The 27,011-nt window shown below is 42.1% G+C and overlaps 1 protein-coding gene across 1 annotated transcript in view; it reads right to left on the bottom strand.

The window, feature by feature from the left end:
* Positions 1-27,011, bottom strand: part of LOC311260425 (atrial natriuretic peptide receptor 1-like) — a 68,946-nt gene that overhangs the window by 14,059 nt on the left and 27,876 nt on the right. Inside the window, exons 3-6 of the mRNA XM_084358220.1 lie at positions 25,365-25,552; positions 21,276-21,389; positions 16,587-16,722; positions 1,188-1,282 (exon numbers count right to left, since the gene is read on the bottom strand). Of these exons, the coding sequence (XP_084214346.1) occupies positions 1,188-1,282; positions 16,587-16,722; positions 21,276-21,389; positions 25,365-25,552 (533 nt within the window). The remainder of the gene's footprint in view (positions 1-1,187; positions 1,283-16,586; positions 16,723-21,275; positions 21,390-25,364; positions 25,553-27,011) is intronic.

Here is a 27,011-nt window from a genome sequence, read left to right as displayed (position 1 = left end):
TTCCTTTCTGGATTTCTTTCACACCAACACAAACCCAAACACCCAGCTCAGACGAGATTCATGATCAAACGTTTGTCCTGCTTCTCAGTAACTGAACTTGTCGTTCTGGACCACCTGATTCAGCTTCTTTACTCCAGTAAAAGTAATAGAGTACAGGCTCTGACATGTACTCAGAGTATCAGAGTAAAAAGTCTCCCTCTGAAGGACATTTGTGGTCAAAGCTAACTGAAGCTCATGTCATATTAATATAATTCAAAGACTATTAAAGTTAAAGGTAGAGTCAGTAGGATTTGTCCCAGCTGTTCCTGAACGCACCACAAAGATAGTTGATAGTTGAGTCTCATTCCCAGGACGTCAAATAGCCACATGTTGGGTTGGTAAAGCGTCCCGAGCAGCAACAAAGAGAGAAAATAAGAAACTCTCTGCAGATACGAGACACTAACACGCCTTTTCTCCCCATCAGCCTCCCTCTCTGTCTGTTCACGTCTTTTACGTCTTTGTTTCGTCTGCCGTGCGTGATGTGCTCTGATAGGTCGACATCAGTCTGGTGATGTTGGGAAGGCGGCGTGCGATGACGCCAAATAACAATAATCCATAATTCACCTCAGATGCATCAAACTCAACTCATCAAAAAAGTAAAGTACAGACACCTGAGACATCTACTCATGTCCAGTGATGTGTGAATGATATTTCCTGCATTTATAGAATTATATCAATCTACCAAATGACACATTATAATGTAATTAGTTATTGGTCTTTCAAAATTAACAGTCTTATTTACAATTTCTTCTAAATGTGACATGATACTTGTTGATATAAATATTATATTTGCCTCTTTACTACAAAGAGCTCTGTGTTTACTGCCTCATCTTTCATTGATGTTCAACATCCTTTGATAGGAGAATAATACATTAAATGATGTTTTTACCCAAAATATGAAGGAGTTCGCATCTTTAAACAGCCCTGAGAAATGTCTGCAGGCACAACTTCCACCAATCACAGGGCAGAGCCTCCATGTAGCCTGAGAGGCAAAACCCAGGGCTTTTCACTAAATACTGACACTTGTACCAAACCTCGCTTCTCTCCTCTGGATTTTGGCAGCTTGACAGTCGCTGTGTCAATAAATGTCTATGGTGTGTGTGTGTGTGTGTGTGTGTGTGTGTGTGTGTGTGTGTGTGCGTGCTGACCTGGAAGGCGCTGGTGTTGGTGTCGATCATGTCCCACAGAGCGAAGTCCGTCTCTCTGTCTCCGTTCTCGTCCAGGTGGACCGTCCCTGTTACACCTGAGCAACATGAACAGAGACACAGAGTTGAAGCCGTCGGTCACACACAGGTTCAGTGATTTAAAACCTGATATGAGCTCGAGTGATTCTCTTCCTCAGTGGGTTTGGTCAAAATTTTAACATTACTTTAACCATTCATCCAGAACTTCTTTTCTTTACAAATATTTGGGTTTATTTCTATTTTTCAAAGTAGCCGAGGGAATCCACAATCTGTACTTAGGTTTAAGGGGCTCACTGAGCCCCCTAGTGGTCAGTGTTTGCAAGTATAATTAGAAAATACATTTTTCATGATTAAAGTTAAAGTTATAAGCAATATAGTTTAGACCTATACTTTGAATTATCCTCAAGACTCTTCATTATTTTACTTGCTGTCTGGTTACAATCAAACACACATTTTTCTTACCGGTTTAGATCTCTTTAAACATGTAATATGTAACGTCTGCTGCTGGGGGGTCGTTGCTCGCTAACGTTAGCTTTTGACCAGTGTACAGTGAAGTGATCTGGCTGTTTGGGGCAGATAAACACAAATGTTCCTGCCGTCGAACTCACTTCATGTTGATGTAAACACCTTCAAACAACCACCGCTGCTGCTGCTGCTGATGAGAATCTATCTGATGTGACTCAGGTTAAAATGTTCACAGATGAAATAATGTTTTTAAGTTTTATTCAACTTAAATTTAGTCTCGCTTGCCGACCTCCCTGTCCCGGACGTAGCTGCAGCGACCTACTGAAACGCACCGTGATGTTGAGTAAACTCTCTCTGGTTTGAAGGTTGTTGGAAACATTTGGGATGATGTTCTTTGTCTGAAAGACTTTTATAAGCAGAACGATTACTTGTAACAGCACAGAGTATTTTTACTGAGTGGTTTTAGTATTTTTACTGAGGTAAAGGAGCCGAAGGATCTGTTGAGGGGGGTCGACTTCACCCGCTGATTTGTGGATGGAAAAGATGAAAGTAGCCGTCAGAGGTTAATTACAGCCAATTAGCAGTTAGATGGTTTGCGCGTGTAAGCGTGTCTGTGTGTGTGTGTGTGTCTTAGATACAGATGACTCATCTCCATGGAAACAACAAGGTAATTAGGCATCAACAGAGAGCCAGCAGTGATTGGTCAGACAGGTCACACGTGAAGAAAACAACAGAGGCAAAGATGGACAGATAGTCAGCTATACACGTATATAAATGAATAAAATACACATTGACAGCTGGTTTTGTTCTGATGATGTAAAACGGTGATGTCAGGAGGGGGGCGGGGTCAGAGTGTCACGATAAAGAGGCGGCAAGCGGCGGTCAGGTGTCTTTGTGTCAGAGGATGACATTTAGAGACGAGCTCACTGGACGAGGACGCGCTGAAATGTCAGAGCTGTGAGAGCTTATTGAAGTCATAAATATATGTTACACACACACACACACACACACACACACACACACACACACACACACACTGAGGTTACGGTTGATTGTGGGAGTTTTAGGTGCGTCTGCTAAGTGACGCATTGCTTTCCAAGGATAAGGTGTGTTTGTTTGGTTTTCTGTGTGTGTGTGTGTGTGTGTGTCTGTGTGCGTGCGTGTGTGTGTGTGTGTGCGTGCGTGTGTGTGTGTGCGTGTGACGAGTTAACGTTAGCATTTAAAACATCAGAATAAAATAAATCATTCATCTGAATCGTTGACTTCTGCTTTCACCGGTGAACAAAGCAGGAAGTAACAACTCTGTCGTTCAGTCAGCTGCGCCACACAAAACATGCTGTTTTTAAAAAGATGTGACTGTAGGAGCTTGAAGCTCGTTGGTGGCCGACTGTTTGGAGATGTTTCTGCTTTACGTTACATGGCTGATGCAAGGTGAATATATAAGATTTCTTCATCAAAATGTCTAAGAACGACCAGACCTCTGAAATCCACAAGTTTCCTTGAAGTAACGCGTGTTTCAGAGGACGTGAGCAGCGTCTGAACCATCCGTTCAGCCCACCTGCTCTACACACAGACTGTGTTGCTCCCTCACCTGGTTTCCTAGAGGTCGTAAATATGGGTGGTAATAAACTGCCGGTGAGAACAAGCTGAATGTGTACAAGGTTAAAATCGCTGACTTTGGTGGTGGTATCAAAAAACAGTGTGGCGGACAGCTGTGTGTGCAGCCACAGAAAAATCCAACACGGTGGTTTTGAGTTTCTGTCTCCTGCTGCAGTTATCGTGTCCTGTGAACAGACCAACTCTGCACCTGACTGCTGTTTGAAGACACTTAAACAATCATGAACCTCATCTTTATTCTCTGAACTGATCTCTGAACCGCTGCTGATTGGATTCATCTGAAAACACTGACTTTACTCCCCGTCCTCTAAAATATTAACAAGTCTAACACGACTGATTGATAACCACTCAGATTTGTGCTCCCTGAGGTCTTTTTGACTTCCACAGATAATTGGACTGAATCAAGCCTCCTGTCAGAGCCGCTCGCAGTGAACAGGAGCCGGTTCATACAGACGGATCTCACAATCGAAGCAGCTGCGAGAACACAAGAAGCCGTGATGAAAATTGGCTTCTGGCTGCGCTGGAGGAACAAATCACGGTACGTGATAATGGGTTCTGTAATTGCTCTTCATCACGAGTAGAAGTTCTCTCATCAGAAAATGCTGGTGGGTTCAGTGTGATGGCTCCAGGTGAATGACTCGGTCAGGTGGCGACAGCGTGAAGGTTCATGAAGGGTTAAATGAGTCAATTGTAAATAAATTGCAGGCAGTCAGTTCACAAACATACAATCATCCTCCAGCCTGCTGATGGTCCACACATCCTTCAAGTCCCTTCAACCATCGGATGTAATTTAATCAAAACCACAAAATAGTAAGAGTTCAGCTCAGACCAGCCTGTGAACAGAAGCAACGAGCCGAAGGATTCACGATTCTTTCTGAGCAGAGATCATTAATGTTACATAAAGGATTTTTGCTTTGGATATCAGTGCTGGTCCTTCTGTCAGTCAGCCAAACACCACAACATGACGTATCAATATCTTCAGTACTAAAGGTTTGTGATATCCAGGCCTTAATATCTGAAATACAGTTAAAAAGTCAAGTCGCCCGATGTCACCAGGAGACATGCCCACATAGAGCCGAGTGTCATCGGCATAGCTGAGACGTCGTGCCTCCCGACGACACTGTCCAGGGCAGCATGTGCAAGTTAATAAGTAACGGTCCTCCACAAACATATGAGACAGACTTAATGTATCTTAGTGAATCTGGTGGTCCACACTATCAAAGCCTCACTCAGGTCAAGCAGCACCAGAACTGAAGATGATGCTGTAATCCATTTCCAGGTCACAGACAGGAGAACAGGGAGACGAGGAGGCCCAGGACAGCGATGAACTCTCCGGGGACGACGGGACTAAACTGTGCTTCGTCTCTAAGGCAGCTGTGACGTCATCAGGCTGCTTCCTCCTCTTGCTTCTGAACGTCAACAATCATGACTCACGTGTCCGGCTGTCACAGCTCGCAGATACATTAAAACATTAGTTGATTTAAACACCTGTCAGTTTTTCTCTCAAGAGCAAAACGTGAGCAGCGCTGAACCTGATGAATCCAACAACAGATCTGCTGTAATATCCCTGATCCATCACACACGGTGAGAAGTGGCTGTCCATTAGTTAATGGAGCGGAAACAGCAGAGAGGAAGATGTAATCTGATCTCCTCTCGCTCCTATTCACGGTTTCTACAGTCAGCCTGCCTCCTTCCTCCGAGTCCTATTCGTCAGGGACATTATCTCAGATGAAATCTTATTGCTCGCCCTCCTGCCGCCCCGTCTCCCCCAGTCTCACATTTTCTTTCTATTTCAATCACACACACACACACACACACTCACACACCTTATATATAATTTTGTAGAGGACTGAAGCCTATTAACCTCTATTATAATTAATATGCATGAATGATGATTAGTGTGATCAGTGCTCAGCGTACTTTCACAGTACATGTGAACATTTTGAAGAGCACTTTGTAGTTTTAGGGAAGAAATGTTAATGAGCAGAGAAAGATCTTCATTGGCTGATTTTTTTTTTCTTATCTTAAACGGACCTTATTTTCCAATCAAATTTCTTATTGATCAGTAAATTGTAAGTGAGGTTGAACACAGCTGGAGATCTGGAGGCCCAGTACATGAGCATGGTGCATTCAAGTGCCCCTCGTAAACTCAGAAAATCGATACTCGCATCACCACAAAGGTTTTTAAAAACATTACAGTTTAGATTTTTTCTTACTTTCCTTTGTTTGAGATACAGAAGACTGCATCTGTCATTACTTTCTTGTCCTTCCACCATAACACATTTAATAAAAGGTATTCTGGCTACAGAAGCACCTTTCAAATACCCTGATGACTTTATAACGTATAGCCTTTTACGTGTTGCTGGACGAGCAAGATAAATGCCAGTAGACTTGTGATCTGCAGGCAGAGGTTTCTCTTTATTCTCCTGTGTTTGGTCGTTAGATTACGAGATAATTTTTGGGTAAACTGTCCCTTTAAGACAGCTATAGCACCACCTTTAGTCCAAAACTCCACAGAAACCCTTTAAAATATTCATTAATGTATCAAATCTCATTTCTTGTCTCTTTCGAGGACAAAACTAGAGTTTTTCCGGTCGTCCTCTCCCAGTTTGAACCCTGCTGGGTCGGTTTAACAGGATTTGCTTCACTTTCTGCTTCAGGTCTGTTCTGAAGAGCCCGTTTTGGTCCTTAAGCCAAATCCTGTTGCCTAGTTACCAGAATCACCTCATCCTGCCCGCTGCTTATAAATCTGAGATTAGAAAAGGCTGACAAATCTCATTATAACGTCTGTGCTCTTTCATCACACACGGAGCAGGTAAACAGGTTCATCACACAGCGACAGAGCAACAGCATGAACACACACACGACATGTCACTAACCTTCAGTGTGAGTGTGTGATAATAAGAGCGACGGGGTTAATCTACGGCAGCCAGCAGGAGACATAAAGTACAGTGTATAACTGACAGCCGCTCTGGTCTCTGCTGTCCTCTCGCCCTCCAGGTGTCTGAACACAGAAACGCTTCTTTCATTTCAGCCAAACGACAAAATCATTTCTGAAGCGCGAGCTGCTGTTTTTAAAATGTGTTTTAGTGATTCTGGAAACAGCCAGCAGAGGCTCAGCTGAGGGAAATATATAACATGTCGAAGACAGCCAGACCGGTGTTTATATTTTGTTGAGCTGTGAACTTATAAACTTTAATAAAACTAAAGAAATCCACAAGTTTACTCAATGTAATGTTTTATTTGGTCCCTTGTCGTTATAGAGTGTGTTTATAGCCTCACGTTACTGCTGGAGATTTAATTTACCTTCAAACATCACAAGGTGGAGTTCATCTGTGGAGATTATCTGGATGAACAAAACCTGGAAGGATCATAAACTTGTGTTTGACACACAGATATGGAGCCATATTTTTTGTTTTTTAGCTCATGGAACATTTACAATAAACTGTGTGAAACTGAACTGGCTGTATCAGCCCACAGCAGAGCCCTGATGACACGGTGAGGCTGCGGTGATGCTGATTTAAAGGCCACACAGTGATGGATATCCACAGCAGAGAAAGAGAGACGGGCAGAGCAGCAGAGGGAGCACGGTGGAGGAAAACAAGGACGAGGCAGGAGGCTCTGGTTTCACAAGATTAGATTTCCAGGGCTATTTCTGGGGGTCTCCTCTCCCCTCCGTCTTCTGACAATGAGAGAGGAGAGGTCGGGTCTCCTTCAATAACAAGAGGAGACAGATGAGAGGAGACAATAAATTAAAAAAACGAGTAGAGGAGGACGTTGGTGTGAGTGACTGACAGAAATAAGACGGAGAGAGAAGAGATGATGGAGACCGAACATGAAGGACGATAACTGAAGGGCTGGCAGACAGTTGATCTGCTCTCCGACAAGATTCAGACCGTCGATAACAAAGTAAAGGAAACGTAAAGTTAAATGAATTCACTCACACAAAATCTAATTAACCTAATTAAACAAATTGCAGTTAAGGGCTTTGGCTTATTTTTCTTCATATTTATATTTCTTTATGTTGAATCTTCATGTTTGCTGCTCGGGACGCTTTACCAACCCACACACAATCAACTATCTTTGTGGTGCGTTCAGGGACAGCTGGGACAAATCCTACTGACTCTACCTTTAACTTTAATAGTCTTTGAATTATATTAATATGACGTGAGCTTCAGTTAGCTTTGACCACAGATGTCCTTCAGAGGGAGACTTTTTACTCTGAGTACATTTCAGAGCCTGTACTCGATTACTTTTACTGGAGTAAAGAAGGTGAATCAGCACTTCTACTTTTACCAGAGTGTGTTTGTTGTTGTTGTTCTGTTGAGCTTCGAGAGAGAAAGACTGTGAACTGAAGGGGGCCGCCATTTTGTTTCTGTCCTGTGAAAACAGATCTGGTCAAACAGAACTGGTCCGATCTGAACCAGGATCCTGTTCACCATCAGTTCATCTCCTAAAATATTTTCACAAACATATTTTAGTTACTGTTTCTGTGCTGTCATGGCACATTGTTTGTTACCAGCTGGCTGCTTCACTGTTTCCTGTATCAAAACGGACTCTGAGCCAACACCAAGCTCAGCCCAACTCGCAATACCGTCACCCATCAGCAGGAGTGTTCATTGGTTCAGTGTGGTGCAGTGCATTCTGGTTGTTGTAGGTTTTCTACCTTTTGAGTAAAAGCTAATATCTCAGCTCTTTTCCTCTGTTTTTTCTGCTCGTGTAGCAACAATTTAATGTAGTATTTGTGTCTTTCTGCTGCAGAGACAGCCCAGTTTAAAACAAGGGCATCTTTCCAGCAGTGAAATACTGAAACAGCGAATGAAACAGACCTCAGGAACAGTTTTAAAGATAGCTCGTCGTGGACTGCAGGGATGAAATTTTAAAAAACTACAGACTTGTTCATTAACGCTGCATTAAGGATTTACTAAGCACACTGAAGTGTTTCTCTCCACTTCTGACGGTGGATTATTTAAGCAGAGGTCAAACACAGCGACGACAGCTGAGACACTAATGGAGGACGGATGGAGAGAAAAACAAAGAGGTCTGAAGAGGGACAGGTATAAAATGAAGAGCAGGACAAATAAGCTGCGTTCACCAGCTGACCCTGCACTCACCTCCAGTGTTTCCATGACGATGAGCGGACGAGAGGCAAAACTAGTTTTTATTGTCCAACATGTTCAGTTTTATGTCTTCATCTACCTGCATGGACCTACCTGGAGTCTTTAAGGCTTTTTACTGTGTGTGCAGTCACTTCTCTTCATTTGTATTCAAATACTTTATATATTTCTTAATTATCTTATTAAGAAAAAAATACACAAGTGCAGTCAATGACAGAAATGTTACATACAAGCTTACGTAAAGGTCCAGTGTGTCTGGAAGGCGAGGGTTACTCAGTTGGTTGCAAATCTGCATCTTCATGCCAGATGCCACTAAATCCTACACACCTTTAAAATCAATGATTTCTATTGTGGTCGCCATCGTTTTCATCACTAAAATGACCTTTATTAATCTGAAGGACGATCACAGAGAGTGAAGGCAGACGTGATGAAACTCTTCCAGTCTTTTATCTGGTATATCAGAGACCGAGCACCGTCCAAAGAGTGACAAAATATCATTTAAGATATCTTTAAATTTGGATGTTGATGACATGAATGCAACCTGCAGGGCTGCGTTCACGTCATCCACACTTTCAGCATTTTTCTGCCTCAAATTAAGTACTAGCTAACGTCGCTGGCTAGCAAATTAGCCACAAGTCAACACAGTCGACTGCCAGTAACACTGACTTAACATGAAAAAAAAACAAGGATGCTCCGTTTATACGTTGACAGACGGATAGAAGCACAATTGAGGGAAAATATTATATTTATTATATTAAACGTTTTGATTTTAAAGAGCACAGTGCAGACAACGATGCTTGAGGTTTGTCAGTGAAGTTTACTGCTGTCATCTCATTTCAGACACTAGAGTTTATTGTTAAACTGTAAAATATCCTGCCTCTATTACATATCATAATGTTTGATAAACACATTTGAAAACAAATTCTAATACAAAATAAATCTATTATATTATAATCTAAATCTATTACATATAATGTTTGATCATCGGCCCCAAAAGCTGCAAATCTGTCACGTTCTACAAAATATTTCTTTAATATCCTTTTTAGCGCCGTCTTGTCTGACCAAACAAAACAAAACACACATTTCATCATAGTTTTCATTTTCAAAGATCGATTTTTTTTTGTCTTCATGACCATTTCAACGACATCACCACGTTTATCTCCATCAACTAACTCCAACAGGAGATATAAAGGTGCATTCATTTGCATTATATCTTCTGATTTTTGAGAAAATGTGTTAAACTTTGCACCACATTTGGACGGAAACTTCATGAGCTGAACACCAGATGTATTTTTATTGCTAAAAAGAAAAAAGAGCTGGGATGTGATTCATAGATGTGAAACGAGGCCAGTAACACTCGACACAAACTGAATTATAACTGATGAAAAATGTCACAAATGACCAGAAACCCATCAATCATCATCCTGGATGTGTCCTGCAGCTCACATTCAATGACATCAACTCTCTCGCCGTCAGTCACCACTTTCCTCGTCCACACTGACGACCCCAGATGACCTCTGACCCTGTGACCCTTCAAAATAAAACACCATGTCACCTCTCCAGCCCAGCCAAGCAAACAGAACAACCAGAACAGCGAGATCCAGACACAGGAGACAGAAACGCTCAGACAGATCGATCAGAGCTGCTGCTGCACGGATCAGGTGACGACAGCTCGTCATTGGCTGAGATGACGAGTGTGTGCGCAGGTAAACGGGTCTGACCTGACAGAGGACGACCGAGGAGAGAGAGAGGACGGAGAATCTGTGGGTTTGCGTGTGTTTGTGTGTGTGTGAGCTTGTCTCGTCCATCAGCTGTGTGGTTTGTGTGCTTTGGAGAGCTTACAACAGAGGAAGTTGGTGGAGTTTCTCGTCATTCATCAACAGGATCTGCAGGCTGAACTCACCTCTGACGCACAGAAACCTCCCTTCATACCCGCAAAAACAACCGATATCAGCACCGATCAAGAGAACAGGACAGAAAGCTTCACATTTATGACTTTCCCGGGGGAGGAGACTTAACACTAAAGAATTAAACTGCTGTGGTTTGACCTTTCAGAAGTCTGAAACCACAGAACAAGTCTCTAAAACTGTCACGTAAACCTGGAAATAATCTGAAAGTTTGATGATTCAGAAAGTAAACAAAAGATTTAGAAGACAATCTGTTCCTCTAAGAAAAAGAGGGGCGTTCTCATCGTCACATCACGGCAACTTCATCAGAGATACGGGATTTATTAAACAAACAAGACTCCAAACAGCAGTCGTCCTGTCTAAAGACGGCTGTCCTGTAGTGTCTCTACAAACTGCTTTAAACTGAATTTATGTCTCCACCAGTAAACCTCCAGTCCTCAGTTCTGGTTGGCTGAGATACAAAATCCACAACAAACAATCTCTGACGGCACTAATGGTCCGAATACAACTTTGATGTCGGGATGGTGAAATTACAGCAATGCGAGGCGGCTGCCAAGCCAGAGACCACTGAGGCCAGAGACCACTGAGGCCAGAAACCACTGAAGCCAGAGACCCCTGAAGCCAGAGACCACTGAAGCCAGAGACCACTGAAGCCAGAGACCACTGAAGCCAGAGACCACTGTTAGAGACGTGAAACCACTGCATGTTTTTAAGGAGACATCAAGATGTCGTGAAGTGAAGTGTCGACATATCCATGGATTGAAACGTACGTTGCAAACATTTATACAAATACAAGGTATTTTGTTAAAAGGAGCAGATCGGTTTAAACTGATTTTATGTCTCCACACGTCCAAACCCTCTACAGTACTTCTAGTTTTCAGTTCTGATGGGCTGAGGTACAATATCTACAACAAACTCAGCTCTGACAGCTTTAACAGTCTGAATAAAACTGAACACACTCCGAGCAGCAGAAGGAGGAGCTTCCTGTCCTCAAACAAAGCCACGTGCCTCCCACCTGCATCTTATTAATAGACTCTTGAACGCAGCGCGGCATCAGGACAAAGTGGAAACAATCCCTGTGACATCTCCTCCTGCAGCAGGAAATGTGCTTCCAGGGGAGCCCGAGGCAGCGAGCTGCGCTGATGTGTGGTTTCTGCTGCCAGCGGGGACGAGACGAGCAGCCCGAGCGCTGGCACTTTCTTTCCCTGTCCGCTTCCTCTCCAGGATCCTGAAGAGAAGCAGACGGGAAACATCTGCTTTTCCCCTCAGAAGCCAAAAGAAGCTGATGTGTCTTGATTTCCAGTCTCAGTGATGTGAAGAAGAAGAAGCTGACAGTAATGTAACTGACATGTTTGGGCTCTCTTAACCTTTCAATGTGAGCAGCAGATGTTTGTGAACACACCGTCAGTTTCAACTGATCCGACCATTGAACCAGTAACCACAGCATCACCAGACTCCCTTAACAAATGTAGTGATTTTAAGAGTTGTTTCACGAGGAGAAACTTAACAAACTCTGTGAAATGGCTACGACTGAATCATTGTCTCCTTCTTGTAAATTCAGCATTAAATGAAAACAGTAAGTTGTTTGTTTCCTTGTAAAAAGTGTCAGTTTGTGGCAGCATGGCTGTACCAGCCTGTCTGCTTCTGTGTCTAAAGTGCTAAAGTCTTACCTGCCAACATTTAGCAGCTGTTTGAACACACTGTTTACACTGATTTCACCATTTACACTCAATTTATGAGAGAAGAAACATTTTATTGATCTAAACATGTCACATTTTACAAACACACTAAACAGTAACCAGTATAGGCGTCTTCTTTGTCCCCAGACTCCCTTAACAAATGTGTCAGTTTAGTGAGTTGTTGAGTTGGAGACACTTTATAAACTGTGTGAAACTCTGTCTCTGACTGATTCTGACTTATTTGTTCCTTCTTGTAAATTCAGCAAACATTATACATGAACATCTCTTTCTTTGTGTAAAAATCGAAGTATTGGTTTGTTCCGGTGATGGACGTGTTCATGTGGATATAGAACAAGGAAGTGAGATCTGATCACAGGTGGGCTCAGGTACGAACATGTGATGCCGAGATGAAGACCCTTTCAAACCCGGCGTGAGGATGTGAGAGTTGATCTGACTCACAGGACACTTCAGCGAGCACACTGTAAGTTACCAGCTCGCTTTCTTGTTGACCAAGGACACAGAGTTGTGAAGCACTTGTAGTGAAAAAAACTCCCAAGATAAAAGTCAACACACAACTGGACTGTGTTGCTGTATGTCATGTCCTCTCTTGGGTATCGACCACTGTATCCTAACTGTAAGGCTGTTTTTAGAAAGCGCTACATAAATTAGAAACAAACTTTTGGTGCCATTCAGGGTCATTTTTATTAATCTTGAATGGTTCAGCTGAATCTGATCCACAAGAGAAGAAATATTTGGCTGACAGATGAACGGACAGAAGGACTGAGACCGACTCGTTTCCAGCAGAACCGTCCAAAAACCCGCTTAAATCTAAAATATGAGCCCAGTTAAAGCCAGATGAGGCCTCGAGTCTATTCTTAACATGTAAAACACAGATATTGTCATTTCTGCAGTGAATCATAGCATCTCGTTCTGACTCTGCTGTGCCGAGGACGCTCTGTAAGAACCAGCAGCCTGAATTAGATTCAGTCTGGGTCTGTTTGTGTTTCACATTTCAACATTTTAAAACATTTAGTTGAGAAACTTCAACTGCACAGAACACTTCCTTTTACAGCCTTTGTTACTGACTCAGCATTGAGGAAGTTCAAAGGTCACAGCAGCCTGACAGCAGACGGATGACACTGTGAAAAGATGGAGGAGAATATCCAGGGAGAGATGGAGGAAACTTTTCCTCTCTCCTCCACCCCTCTGACCTCATGTATCGCTTTTATAAACTGCTGCATTAAAAGGTCAAACTAATTGAAGTAAATCATTTTTTGAACAGCGACAGAGCAGAGCAGTGATGTAACAAGGCGGCTTTTCAAAAGCTGCACAGATTCACTTTCTTTTTGGTGAAACTGCTGAAATCATCTGGTTTGTGTTTCATGGATCAAACGGTGATGGACGAATCTTTAATCCAGCTCATCTTTCTTCTCTACCATGTGAGTATTTCCTCTTACAGCAGAGGTCAAAGGGCAGAGCTGCAAAGATAAAACGGATCCTTTCTGATGTACAAACGATGCATGAATCTCTGCAGAGGTCTTTACTGTAACAAGACGCAGACCTCTCAAAATGATTCAGCAATGATGAAAGATGTTTAATGCCTCACTGCTGCAGAAAACCTGCAGAGCTTCAGTGAGATATCCTGCGACTCTTATTTTTTTACTGACCTTTTACGAATTTAAAATAGTTAAAATTGTCTCTCGCCTAAACGGAAGTAAGTCCTGATACGTTTGATCTGTAAAATCTCCCACAATCATATAAACACAAGCACAAAAAAGGAACCTCAGACCCTTCGAAGAGGCTACAGCCTACAGTGAGCGCTCACTGCTGAGGGTGGATCCTTTGTGCTAACGTTATCATGAACGCAGAGCATCGTTGTCATCGCTAACTGTACGTATAAGCTGTGGGGAACGATTGGACGGGTTTATCAGAGGCTACAAACAGACGACATCACGGTCACATGACTCAAACGTCTCCACCACTGAGCGTCTTACTGCACAATTACTATCCAGGTTTATATAAACTGATCAATGTACAAGTTGTAAAGTCAGAGTGAGAACAGTGTGTAACTAAAGTGGGCCTGTAAAGACGGACTAGTGAGGAGACGAGTCTCCGTGTTCGCTGTGAGGACGTTTAATGTCCCCGACAACCTCTGTAGTCTCATTCAGACACTTGTTAGCAACCGCTAACTGTTTTTAACACATGAAGAGCTTTATAATTAAACTGTGGACATTTAATGATGAGAGGAGGGAACCGGATGTGCAAAAATACTAACTGACTTCAGGGTTTTAAGACCTTGCAGTGTATTCGTTAAATCTGATGCAGATCCAAATAAAAATCCGGACCTAGTGGATTTAAATATGTTTTATCTGATACTGGATTAGCCTGGATTGAATTAAAGGACCGTTGGGCCTTGGCGGAGGTATGCACTCTAGTGTGAAGCTACTTTAATCATCACTTTCAGAACTTAACATTATTTGTTCATTTATAAAAAAAAGGTCCAACATCTAAGAATTGGCCACCTCAAATTCAGCATATCACCAGAGTCACTGCTAACTGTAGCTGCTTTTAGCTTGTTAGCTCAGTTAGCCATGCAGCTAGCAGTCCAGACTGGGAGCTCAGACTGGTATTTTCAAAAAGGAATGGGCTGTGGCTAGCTGGTTAGCTGCTAATCTCAGTAAATATCTGCAACACATTACATCACCATCTTTAATAAAACAACAAAACTCTTATTTCTTCACGTTCTGTTGATCATTTTTGTTCATTTGTTTTATGATGTTTTATTGTGTTAATCTAAAATCCATACAAACTGCACCTTTAAATAAATGTCAAGTGGATTTACTCTTTTAGCTGCAAACGTGCACAAATGAATGAATGAATGATGAATTTTCATTTTTGGGTGGATTTTTCCTTTAATGAGGTTCTTGTTTGTATATTAAGGAAATTCAAATATGTTCTTAATTTTCATTGCCGTTTCATGAAGGTTGGATCTGCTTGTTTTGGTGATTTTTTTAAGGAGATTTTGTGATTGTATTTTTGCACGCTGCAGAGAAAACACGGTTTGAAAACATGAACTCTGAGACCTCATCTTCTCGTCCTTCTCTCTTTCTTGAAGGTATCACATCGTGAGTCCTTCATCTCCTATTGAACAGAATCCTGAGTTGACTTGAACGTTACACTTCACTTTTCAAATCATATAATCAGTGTTTAAGTTCGGGACTCCTCGGACCTCCTCCGTCTCCAACAGCTGCAGATTAATGAGCTTTTATTTCCTGCCGGGCTGATATCAGAGCAGAACATACTGTACATTCTTGAAAGGTTGCATAGAAAACTGGCATTAGCTGAGGGTGATACAGATACGAGCTCCAAGATAAGCTCTCTAAAGAGGGAAATGCAACACAATGACACCAACAGAAGCCAACGAGAAGAGAGAGAGTCGATCTGAGGTTCAGATTTATCAGAGAACACAAGCTGAAGTGAAGCTCGACATAAACTGAAGCTGAATATTCAAACAGAACAGGACAATAAAAATGTTTAAATATCAAACACATTATTTTCTTCAGTCCTACAGGAGCTGAACGCAGAGACGGCATCAGTCCTCACGTTTAATAACCTCAACACGGTTTATAATGAGTCCGACCTCGGTGTCAGCCGTCATCTCACTCGAGTGGGTGTCACAGTTCTCAGCTGACGAGGATTCATTTCAGAGTGAAGCTCTTCAGAGCCGCTCCTTCACTCTTCCACAGATTTCATGTTACAACGTTCAGCTCCGAGTGTAACTGAAACTAAATTACACCTCCCACTGAATCAGTAAAGAACACGTGATCAGGCGGACCGGACCGGACCGGACCGGACCGGCTGCCATTCAAACTCCAGCTGCTCAAATCTTCTGCCTCAAAACCAACAATGTCACAGCTGATGGGATAACACCACTATCATCTATAACACGTATGCATTTTTTACTTTCTGACAGCACAGAGCACAGCAGACGACAAACAGGCAAAATATTTACATTATAGTCGGACAGGATGGAACCAAAACCTTCAGGAATTCAATGTAATTTGATTTGACAGGTTGATTTCCACCTGACAGCTCAGTCACAGCAGCGTTTACTATCAAATATAAATTCATAATAATGGAATGAATGAACATTGAGATTCAGTCAACAGTCCTCTTAAAGTGTCAAAAACTGGGGGAACAAAGAGTTGAGTTGAGTTCAAAATGGAAATCTGACATGTTTGCAGTGTCAAACCATCTAATGCATCATCGAGAGCATTTGTTTTTATTTTTATCTTTATATTTTGTTCACGGATTAAAGCAGTTTTTGCCCAGATGAAGCTCTACCCTCGTCTTTTATGCTCGTGTATATTAATTTGTGTCACTTGTAGATGTGCAAACCAATAAAATAAAATAAAACTACAGCAGAAACAGAGGATTTTAACATTAAATTCAACCTAGATTGGTGAATCCAGGAAGAGGAGAGGAGAAGGAGAAGGAGAAGGAGAAGGAGAAGAAGAAGAAGAAGTTAAGTTTCCCCTCCTGTGATCAAACAAAGACAAACCACCGTGATGAACTGACCGTGGAAGGTTCGATTCCACATCCGCTTGGTGACGACTTTTCCCGGAGGCCGCCCGGCCGACATCGACATGGTCTCATTCAGAGCGTGAGTGTAGAGCATCAACCCGTCGTAAAATCCTCCAGCTATGATGTTCATCTGCAGACGACACAACAGAACAAATCACTTCTTCAGTCAGTCTGTATGGATCACCTGTTCATGTTTCTACTTTCCCTGTGAATATTCCCCCTGTGACCTGCTCCGAGTGATGGGCCTGAAATTAAAATGACAGTCTGATGACACTGGCTAAACGTAGTATTTAAATCAACCTTTATTGACCCGGAGCAGTGAGAAAACAGCATGAAACCCATGTTAATGATCAAAAAATGAAAGGCAGGAAATTACAGAGCGGCTGGTTGTGTCATCGCTGCTTAAATATAACGAGGTGCTGCAGCGTGCAGGCCGAGATCAGCTGGAGACGGAAACACATCAGAAAACACGACGACAAAATGATTTTAATGTAAAAAATAATCACTAGAGCACTTGAAAAGCATCGGACGGTCGTTATACATGGATGGAAAGGTTTAAAGATCACCTGTAGATCAGATGAATTATCACTGGTTGTGTTGTGTTGTGTTGTGTTGTGTTGTGTTCACTGCCATCTGTCTGGTTCTTGTTTCCTTTGATGTATCCTGTTTCTCCACAGGGATCACTGAAGTGTCATCTTATTATATCTGTGTGTGTGTGTGTGTGTGTGTGTGTGTGTGTGTGTGTGTGTGTGTGTGTGTGATAACTACATTAGCGTCCTTCAGCTGTCTGTCTGCTCCTGATTAACTGCCAGACAATCTGCCTACTTTAGCTCTCTCACATATGGTGCCTGATGAGGGACAAAATAGAGTCTCATCATACATTTGAGCAGATGACATCGTTAAAGTAATTGCTGAGCAAACTGTATTTACAACCCAGTCACCAGAAGAGATGTTGGTAACGAACATTTCTGCAAAACCACAGATGTGCTGCAACTTCAGGCACAGAAAACACTTGGTGAGGGCGGTGCTACTTTCATTAACGAAAAATATGATGAAAAAAAAACAACCTTTTTTTTTCAGACGCATCGATGACGAGCTTAAAATAATCAGGAGTCAGGCTGATGTCAGCTGGGTTTGTGTGTTAGCTAACGTCTGGATTGTAGAAGTACAACGTAAATCACAACCTGATCAAACTGTCTGATGCATGTTGGCAAAAGAAATCTGCAAAAATGGAGCCGTTGAGTGTTCGTTGACTGAAACTATGATGGATAAAAATGTGACTAATGAGCATCTTCTTATGAAAACAAAGCCTAAATCTTAACTAGCTGCCACTTGGTTAAGGTTTGAAAAAAATGTCCCAAGGTCTCATTAAAAAAGCTGAATTTTTAACGAGATACACACGAGACTGTGTGTGTAAAGGCTTTAAATCCTTTTAAAGGATTTGTTTATAAATCAATATTTAGTTTCGACAAACAATTGCCGCCTGGATTAAAATCACTAAAAGCCTAAAAAAAAAGTCAAAAGTAAAGAAGTTGCACAACTCTGATATCAGGCTGCACAAACACAAACTGTCCTGAACAGACACAAAGTCCAAGCTGCTTTCCGAGAGCTTCCTCAGGCGTCGGAGCCAACTGGAGCCAGAAGCATGAAGCTCAGAGACAGAGAGATGTGTACACACTGTCTTTACAGAAGGTCTATGCACTGAACTGTTTCTTGGCCGGGAGCAGAAACATTGTGAAGTCTCACGTTACCGTTCACCTGCTCAGAGCCAAGAAACCGTCCGACACTGAACTCCTCAGAAAACAAACTTTGGTTTTTGTACGGATTGAAAAAGATATAAAATGTAAACTAATACGCTGTAGAGGAGCCGGCAGGTGGGTTTAGTTATGGCTAAGCTAGGCTAGCTGTTTCCAGTCTTCAAGCTAACCTGCTAACCATATTTAGCAGGAAGTGAAAAAACATATTTCCCAAAATGTCAAATTCATTATTTAGAAATTCATCAGAATATTTGATTACGTGAATCACCTGATTATTCATGTCCACATTATCATAACATCTGGCATCACTTTATAAAAGCATGTGAGCTGCACAGTCTCAACATCTGTATTTAGAAATATGTGTTGTTTCAAACTTTAACTTCCAAACTGTCATGAACGTGTTCGACACTTCACACAAACACAAGCACACCGCTGCTGTTTATGTCTTCAAAATCTGAAACATTCGTGACCTTAAGGACCTGCTGTCTCTTACAAAACAACACATGATTAGATTTATTTTTCATATCTGTCGGTGAACGTGACCCTTTTAAACTCTGCGTATCTGTTTCATTAACTCCTCTCTCCTCTCGCTCTGTGTTTACGAATGAAAACTCTGCTCTCTGCTTTTAGCGACACGGAGGAGTGAACTGGACACACTTGACACACACACACAGCCCGTCATCACTGAGCAGCTGCTGTTATTATCATACAAACTGTGAAACTGGCACAATTTCATTTCTCTCATTGGCTGATTTGTTTGTTTAACATAGAGAAAACGTCCTCGCTGCTCACATTAACAGTGTTTGTGTTGCAGGCTGATGGTTGTGAGTTTGTGTGGTTTAATTTCAGTTTTCCTGCTTTTATGGACAAAATCACAGTGAAGAGGGCGAAACATCACTCCAATTTGTATCTGTCTGCTTGTGAATATAAATCAAGACACATTTGTAACAACACAATAAAATGTGCACAACCTCAAAAGAGAGAACACAACAGAAAACAAGATGTCTCCTCTCTGCAGCATCACTGTTGCTGAGGTCTGTTATTGTTGCACACCAACACGTCACGTTGATGTCAGGTGATAACATCAGCAGCAGTTAGCCACATGTTGTGCTGATGAGCTGATCTGGGATTTCAAGTGTGAGCGCCATCGCTGCCTCTGTGTGTGTGTGTGTGTGTGTGTGTGTGTGCGTGTGTGTGCGTGTGTGCGCGATACGATCAGCAGTCTAAATTAGCTGCCCTAAACTGAATTGGTTCAGTCATCCAGCTGCTAACGACGCTAATTACACATTTGCATAATAATGTATTGTTTCATTGTCTTCCAGGTCGAACTTGTCAGCTTCGTTATGCCAAATAACCTCATTTCCTCTATTTTCATCAGATCATATTTATCCACCAGCACTGAGGCCCGAGGGCGTCCAACACTTCCTGCTGTCATTCATGGTTTCCAGAGGATGAACCCTGAAGTACATTTACTATAAATACGGTATACATTTAACTATTTAACTAATATTGAACCTGACAGATCTGTCTGACTGACTGCTTTAGTTACTAGTTACTGTTCAGATTACAGTTTTTTATTCCCCTTCCTGCCTCGTGATAAACTGTTTGGGATAAACTGAAGGATAATAAGAAAATTCTCCTTCTTCTTCTTCAGCTCAATAAAATCATCTTGGATCAGCTGGAAAACGCATCGTCACAGGACAGCCACGCTACAAACACGATGATCTTATAGATCGCAGCAGGAATATTAATCCACAGACATCAGATATGATAATAAAACGCTGACAGGCAACCGTTTACTGCGCTTATTACGCAAGTAACGTAGTTACAAGATGAGTTTCCCAGGGGTCAATTCTTGGTCTGCTACTTTTTTCCTCTATGCTTCCTTTAGGCCAGAAGATCCTGAAGTGGTACATTAATTTCCATTTATATGCAGACGACATGCGGCTATATGTTCCACTGACTGGTACAACACGGACACATTTTCTCACTTGATGTTTTGCCCCAAATCAAAAATAAATATTTTTGCAATTTGGAAGTGATCTGTGACTCAGACCTTTGACGAATGCTGTGTCCCGAGCACTCTTTGAGAAAGTCATCCAAGCTTTCATTTCATCAGAGCTGGACTATTGTAACTTCCTGTATTCAGGACTCAGCCACAGCTCTCGTCTCCGGCATATCCAAAACTCAGACTTTTAACAGATTCAAGGCAACATGAGGGGATATAACTCTCATCCTTGCACCGCTCCACTGGCTCCCTGTTCAATACAGAATTGATTTTAAACTTTTACCAATTACTTTTAAAGCTGTACATGGCCTTGCTCCTATTCACATTATAGATTTACTTGCACCCTCTGAGCCGAGCCGCTGCCTGCTCCCTGAAGGAGACCGGACATTTTCTCCACATCTTTGAAACAGCCTGTCTGAGAAACTCTTTTAAAATAGCTCCTCAAAATCTACTTTTATAGTTGGTCTGACCTTTATCTGTCTCATCTTACTTTAGTTTTACAAGGTTTTATCTTTGTTTTATCATTATTTAATGATGTGTTGTTCTTGTGGTTTAGGGTTGTGTGTGTCCTTTTTATTTGTAACCATGTTTTGAAAAGTGCCATACAAATAAAGATTACTATCATTATCAACACTTGTGTTACGTGACGTGACGTGAGTGAAGTTACAAGACTGAACATGTATATTTTAAACCTCCAAACCACACCTAACCTAACCACACTGCGACCATTTGACTGCGTTAATATCAGTTTGTCAACAAGTTTTATTTTGAAGGTCTAACAGATGTTTCACATTACGTATTAATGCTAACTTGACCACAGAGCCCTCACATCCAAAACTCCCAGTCGAGCTGCTGTATATGACGAGGTGGGAGTGAGAACATGCTGCTATTTCTTCTGTTCCAGGTTCAATAACTCACCAGCGAGTCCTCGATGGTGTAGTTGAACATTTTTCTGGCGTCGGTCTTCAGGGTGTCGACGAACTCTCTGTACTCGTGGTTCTGAGGCTCTCGGTACGTCAGGATCTTCACACTCTGAAAACAGGAAGAGAAGGATCTTAAAAAAACCGTCTGCTGATGAACACCGACTGAAGACCTGTGACCCGTCTGCAGCCGTCGAGGTCAAACCTGGTGCTCAGTTTGGTTTTACATGTTAAATGTAGACTTCATAGAGTGTATGCAACATTAAGGCATCATGATGGGATCAGAACAGATTAGTCCTTTGACAGGGTCACTGTGGTGGATTTGACGATCATCAAGTGCTGTCAGGACTTGACCCAGAGAGGTGTCAGAGTACACACCGTCAAATCACGGTGTGGCAATTCTCACATTTGGTGTGACGCCCACAGGTGAGGTGTGAGGTGTGAAGCTGGAGCAAGGTGAAGGTGGGCTCTGTCTTTGTCCTTGTTAAAGGGTCATTCTTGCCCAACGTTAGCTTTATCTGGACGCACCTCTCTGTCTGTACTCTGCCTTCACGTCGTCTGTATTTGTGCAAGTTTTCTGAAAGCTTATGGATGCAGATGAAACCGAGCAGTACCACCAGAAAGAGTGGGGGGGGGGGGGACCTCTAGCAGCTATAGTTATTATTATAGCCAGTCCTGAGTCCACAGAGGCAGCTGCTGTTCATGTCCAGAGTGAAACTAGCAGTCAATGCTAACTAAAATAGTGAAGTTACTTAGGTAATGTATGTACGTATGTATGTATGTATGTGATCGAACCCAAACCATGATGTTTTCCTGAAGTATTTCTCTTTCCTAACCAAACTGCTACCATACCATGACGGTCGGTACGCACACAGATGAAGACAACAAACTCTTAATCATTAAACTTGTGTTGTGCGTTCACAAGAATAGGACGGACAGACAACCTGAAAACTTAATGCCTTTTGCGCGGCTACCACCAGCACGGAGGCATAAAAAAAGCTGAAATAACTTTAATCAAACTACTTTCTGAAAAGTCCGAAAGCCCAGAGGTTATTTTTTTAAATTGCAAATTGTCAGTGATTCATTTTAATTCTTTAAAGCCAGTGAACTGTTGCTTTGAAGGAAATCGACTTCTTTTCTGTCTTTGAGGTGATTTGAAATATTTTCTGAAGATATTAAACTAATCCGTTTCTCCTCAGACTGAGTCTCTCTGGAATAAATCACTCAGGATGTCTTTTTGTTTTGTTTTGTTTTGTTCTGTACGTCTTTATCAACCTGAGTGAATTCCTTTCCTGTGAGAAACGGGCTGAATGTTGCTTCGGTCTGTCAACCTGTTGTCTCTCTAAACACACAGATGTTATTTGAGTGCAGCTCCACTGTTGTCTTTTGTCTTGATGGCCAGTCATCCACATCGCAGCCCGGCTCATCCTTCATCTTATTTAATCTCTATTTACCAAGACGGGCGGTGTTTCACCCCGCTGCACACCGACTCACCCTCTCTCACCGTCTCCGCCCGTTAACAGCTCAGCAGTGTTCATTTCATTAACGACAACTGTGACGTGCACTTTGTCACTGACGTTTCTTCTCATGACAAAAACGAGACGTCATCAAGCACTGTGACTTTATCAACACGCAATATTGTTGATGGAAAAAAGACGAGACTAGAAAGTAGTTTAAAACATAAAAACCAAACTAGAACACTCAGTAGAGCGCATACCTCCACCAAGGCCCGACAGTCTCCTTTAATTCAATCAAGCCTGATCAGATATCAATTAAAGCATATTTAAATCTTCTAGATCCAGATGTTCGTCTTTGGATCTGCATCAGATTCTGTTCAACGGTGCATTATTCTGTGAGAAATGTCAAAACCAGGTTTTTTCAACAAGACCTCGGGATGTCCAGCCCCTTTTGTGGTGACAAATCCAGATGTTTTTGATGAGACCTTGGGACATATCCAGTCCTGCTTTTGGCAACAAAACCGGCAGTTTTTAACGAGACCTCTGAACAATTTCCAGCCCCATTTGTGGCGACAAAACTAGACGTTTTTCACAAAACCTCGGGACATGTCCAGCCCTGTTTTGGGCAAGAAAACCAGGTGTTTTTGATGAGATCTCATGACATGTCCAGCAGCGATTGTGGCAACAAAACCAGGTGTTTTTAAAAGAGATTTCCAACCCTGTTTGTGGCACCAAAACTGCCAACCCTAGCTTTGAAAGCCCTGGTGATTGTGACGCTCTCACTGCTGTCTGAGATTTGAGCTTCTTTGTTTTGTAGTCTTTATATCAACTAAAGCGTTTTACATATAAGTGTTAAGTCACGAACTCTAGTTTCAGGTCAGTCTGTTTTTCTGTTCAAGTCCCCATGAAGTAAAATAATGCTGTTTAAGTGTTTTTATCACGTGTCTTGCCCCATATCTCACCTTTACACCTGTATCAGACCCAACAGTATGAGGCTGTTTCAGAGTTTGTAACCTTCAGGAGACTCATCCTGCACTCGGGGGTGTTTATTCATTTTTTATCCTCTAAATGCTTTTCTTAATTTTATGATGCTGCCATGGATGTATGAAAACCAAAAAGTGTGTTGTCAGAGACTGGACCTCGCCGATTACCGTACAAAAACACAACTTTGTTCAGCGATTCGGGTGAAACTGGGTCACGTTTTATGGGGACAATAATTGCGTTGGGTTAGCTGCTGTTAATTAGTTTGCTCGGTAAACAATCCTATTCGCTGACTCAGCCCCGCGATGCCAGGAGACAAACCTGGCAAGAAAACAACCTCGGTGCTGTAAACAGGTCTCCATCTTCTCAGAGACATCTCCTGGTCTGACCGTGTTCAATGGACGCTGACAGTCTGAGGAGAGGCAGCACTGGTGAGGGGGTGGGATGTGACCTACATTACACGCTATTGGCTGATGCCTGTTTTTACAGGAAACATGTAACTTTGCTCCATTAGCCGTTTCATGGGAGGACCGTTGCATGACATTCCTAGTTTTTTTCAGTCGGTCTGAAAATCTGTTCTCTCATCCTGAATATGTGTGTGAAGTGTTTTCACGTCACTTTCTGTGGAGCTGCAGGAGGAAAATGAAAATGCCTCACAAAGAAATACCGCAGACAGACGCAACAGAGGCAGACGGTAATTGCTCTGGGGAACAAACACGGCATATGTGTGTGTAGAGGACGGTCAGTAGAGAATAAAGCCCATTTCAGAGGACAAAAGAGATTAAGATGGAGATGGAGATGAGAGGAGACACTTCAGAGGAGCCTGGGAAATCAGGTTGTGCGACTGACTGACGTCAAACACTGAGCAGGGCAGCAGGTCGGAGTTTAACTCCTCATCCACCAGACTGAAGTCACCTAACAAAACAGTGTGAGTGTGTCTGCTCCTCTGACCCTCCTGCTGCCTCAATCAAAAGAGAATTCATTCATTCATTCTTCTACCTTAATAGTCTCAGATGTGAATGTCTGTTAATTCAACACTCTGAGTGATTGTGAATAAGATGGAGAACAGTGGTGGGACGGATCGTTCCTCAGGGCTTCGATCAGATTCAATCAGCGCTGTCTGAGACATTGTGCGTGTCTGATGGATGGATGAGTCATCGTGTTCCTGATTTCAGTGCAGAGGTAAAAAAAATGCTGCTGTTATGCAACGATCAGAAATCCTGAACAAAAAAAGAAATAATCTGAATTTTTAAGTAATGAAAAGAAGGCAGGGACATTTAACATCCGTCTGTCATGTCAAGACAAAGATCTGGAAAAGTCGAACAAAAGCAACACACAGCGTCACACACAGACACACACTGACACTGCGGGAGGTTAAGTCTCAGGTCTATTCATTCAGTCATTCGACTTTCTTTTCAGAAACGTTTTTTAAAGAATGAATGAAAAGTATTTTTGTTTTAAAATACAAAAGTCTGAATTGAAATACAAGGCGATTTCTTTCTCATTGTCAAAAGGAAGAGGTAAAATCTGAAAAGGTTTCAGGTTTCATGACGGAGGTTAACTTGATTTTCTGGGGAGGTCTGGACCAGAACCTCTGTTTTAGAGGAGCTGGAGTGGGATTCGTGCAGGGGATGACAACGCTCACGTACCTGGAAGGCCTCCTTGGCGTAGGCGTCGTCCTCGTCCCCACGCGCCCACGGCTGCCCGTGTCTGGAGTTGAGACTGTCTCCGAACACGTCGATGTAGAAGAAGACGTACTGCTCGTGAGGAAGATCCTCCCGCCGAAACTGAACCATCAACTTCCTGAAGATGTCGGGCGAGCAGCAGACAAACATCACTGTAAAACAGAAGAGACAGGAAGTGATGTCAGTGGAGGTTCAAGCAGCTTCTGCAGCACATTTCGCGGTTAGTGATGAAGTCATTTAAATATTTCAATACAATAATTTATATTTTATTCTGATACAGTGTTTTGTGATCTGCAATAACTCTTTACACATGTGGACTGACATTAACATCAGGCAGCAGAGTGCAGCTGTGGTGCCGTGTTGTGTTCCTGATTTCAGTCACTATTAAAATGCGGCTGCTTTAATTTGAGGGTGTGCACGTTAACATCACATGAACACTGTGGGAATGTCAGACATTTCTCCTCAAAGAGAAACTAGGGAGAGTTTGACATTGTGAAATAAGATATGTGCATTAAGTTAAGGAACTAAGACAAATATTATGTCCTGGCAAACAGAACAAGATGACGTCATCTAGTCTGCAACAAACCGAACCGTTACAAGCTTTAACTTGAAAACCTTCACAACCCACATGAAGAACAGACAGATCGACAACCTTGATGTTAACACAGTACAAACATCTACTGATGGAATAAAACCACTGAATTTAACCAAGATAAAACTGAATATCTTGCAGCAGAAGACATTAATTTTGATCCAGATATTCAGTAACGTGTATAAACTCAATATGACGAAGAAATAGATTCAAAAGAAAGTGAGATTAATCCACTCGCAGCCTTTCACGCTCACTGCAAACCACCTCCTCCATGTTTGAGAGGTTCAGATTAATGACTTGGTGTAATGTTAATAATTTAGCCCCAAAACAAAACAACAAGAACAAGTTTTCACTTCACGTTCTTATCAACAACAAAACAGTATTTTTACACACAACACGGTTCATTCTGTTGCTGCTTCAGACTTTTCATAACAACATTTTCATTGATTCATGTCCCGGTGTTGGTGCTGATGCAGCTTACCGAAGGTTAACGTCTCTAGTTGATGGTTTCCACACACGGACACCTTCCTAATGTCCTCTCCTGTTTCTCTACCAGGTGGCTCCTCTTCCCCTCATGGTGAATTTTTATTGATTTTCTTTTATTGATTAATTCTGACATTTCAGCTTCATGACAAACTGCTCTGTGTTGAGATAAAACAGGAACTGACCGCAGCTCTTTCTGAGTGCGTGAACACATGATGACACACCTGCTCAACAAACACTTACACAGCTGATCGTCCACTTATTTATCTCAGGTTCAGTGAAGTGGTGTCATCACTTCCTGTTTCAACCAAATGTTGGGGGCGGGGCATCAGGCAGTTTTCAGTATGAACCAATAAGCTTTCAGTTATCGATTCAGTTTGATTTGATAGGACACACAGACGGTGGGAAAGTTTAAAACACTGTGATTGGGTGGATTTTTTTTGTTACACCCAGAAGTTTGAGTTCCCATTTGACTGGATGTTTGAGTTAAAGGTGTGCTGAGTCTAGGAAGCCATTTTTTATCGTTTATTTCAATT

Source organism: Pagrus pagrus (genome assembly GCF_965226575.1).
Source record: "Pagrus pagrus genome assembly, chromosome: 7".
NCBI lineage: Eukaryota > Metazoa > Chordata > Actinopteri > Spariformes > Sparidae > Pagrus > Pagrus pagrus.
The sequence above is the reverse complement of the archived record's forward strand: the minus strand, read 5'-3'. Positions and strand labels throughout refer to the sequence as shown.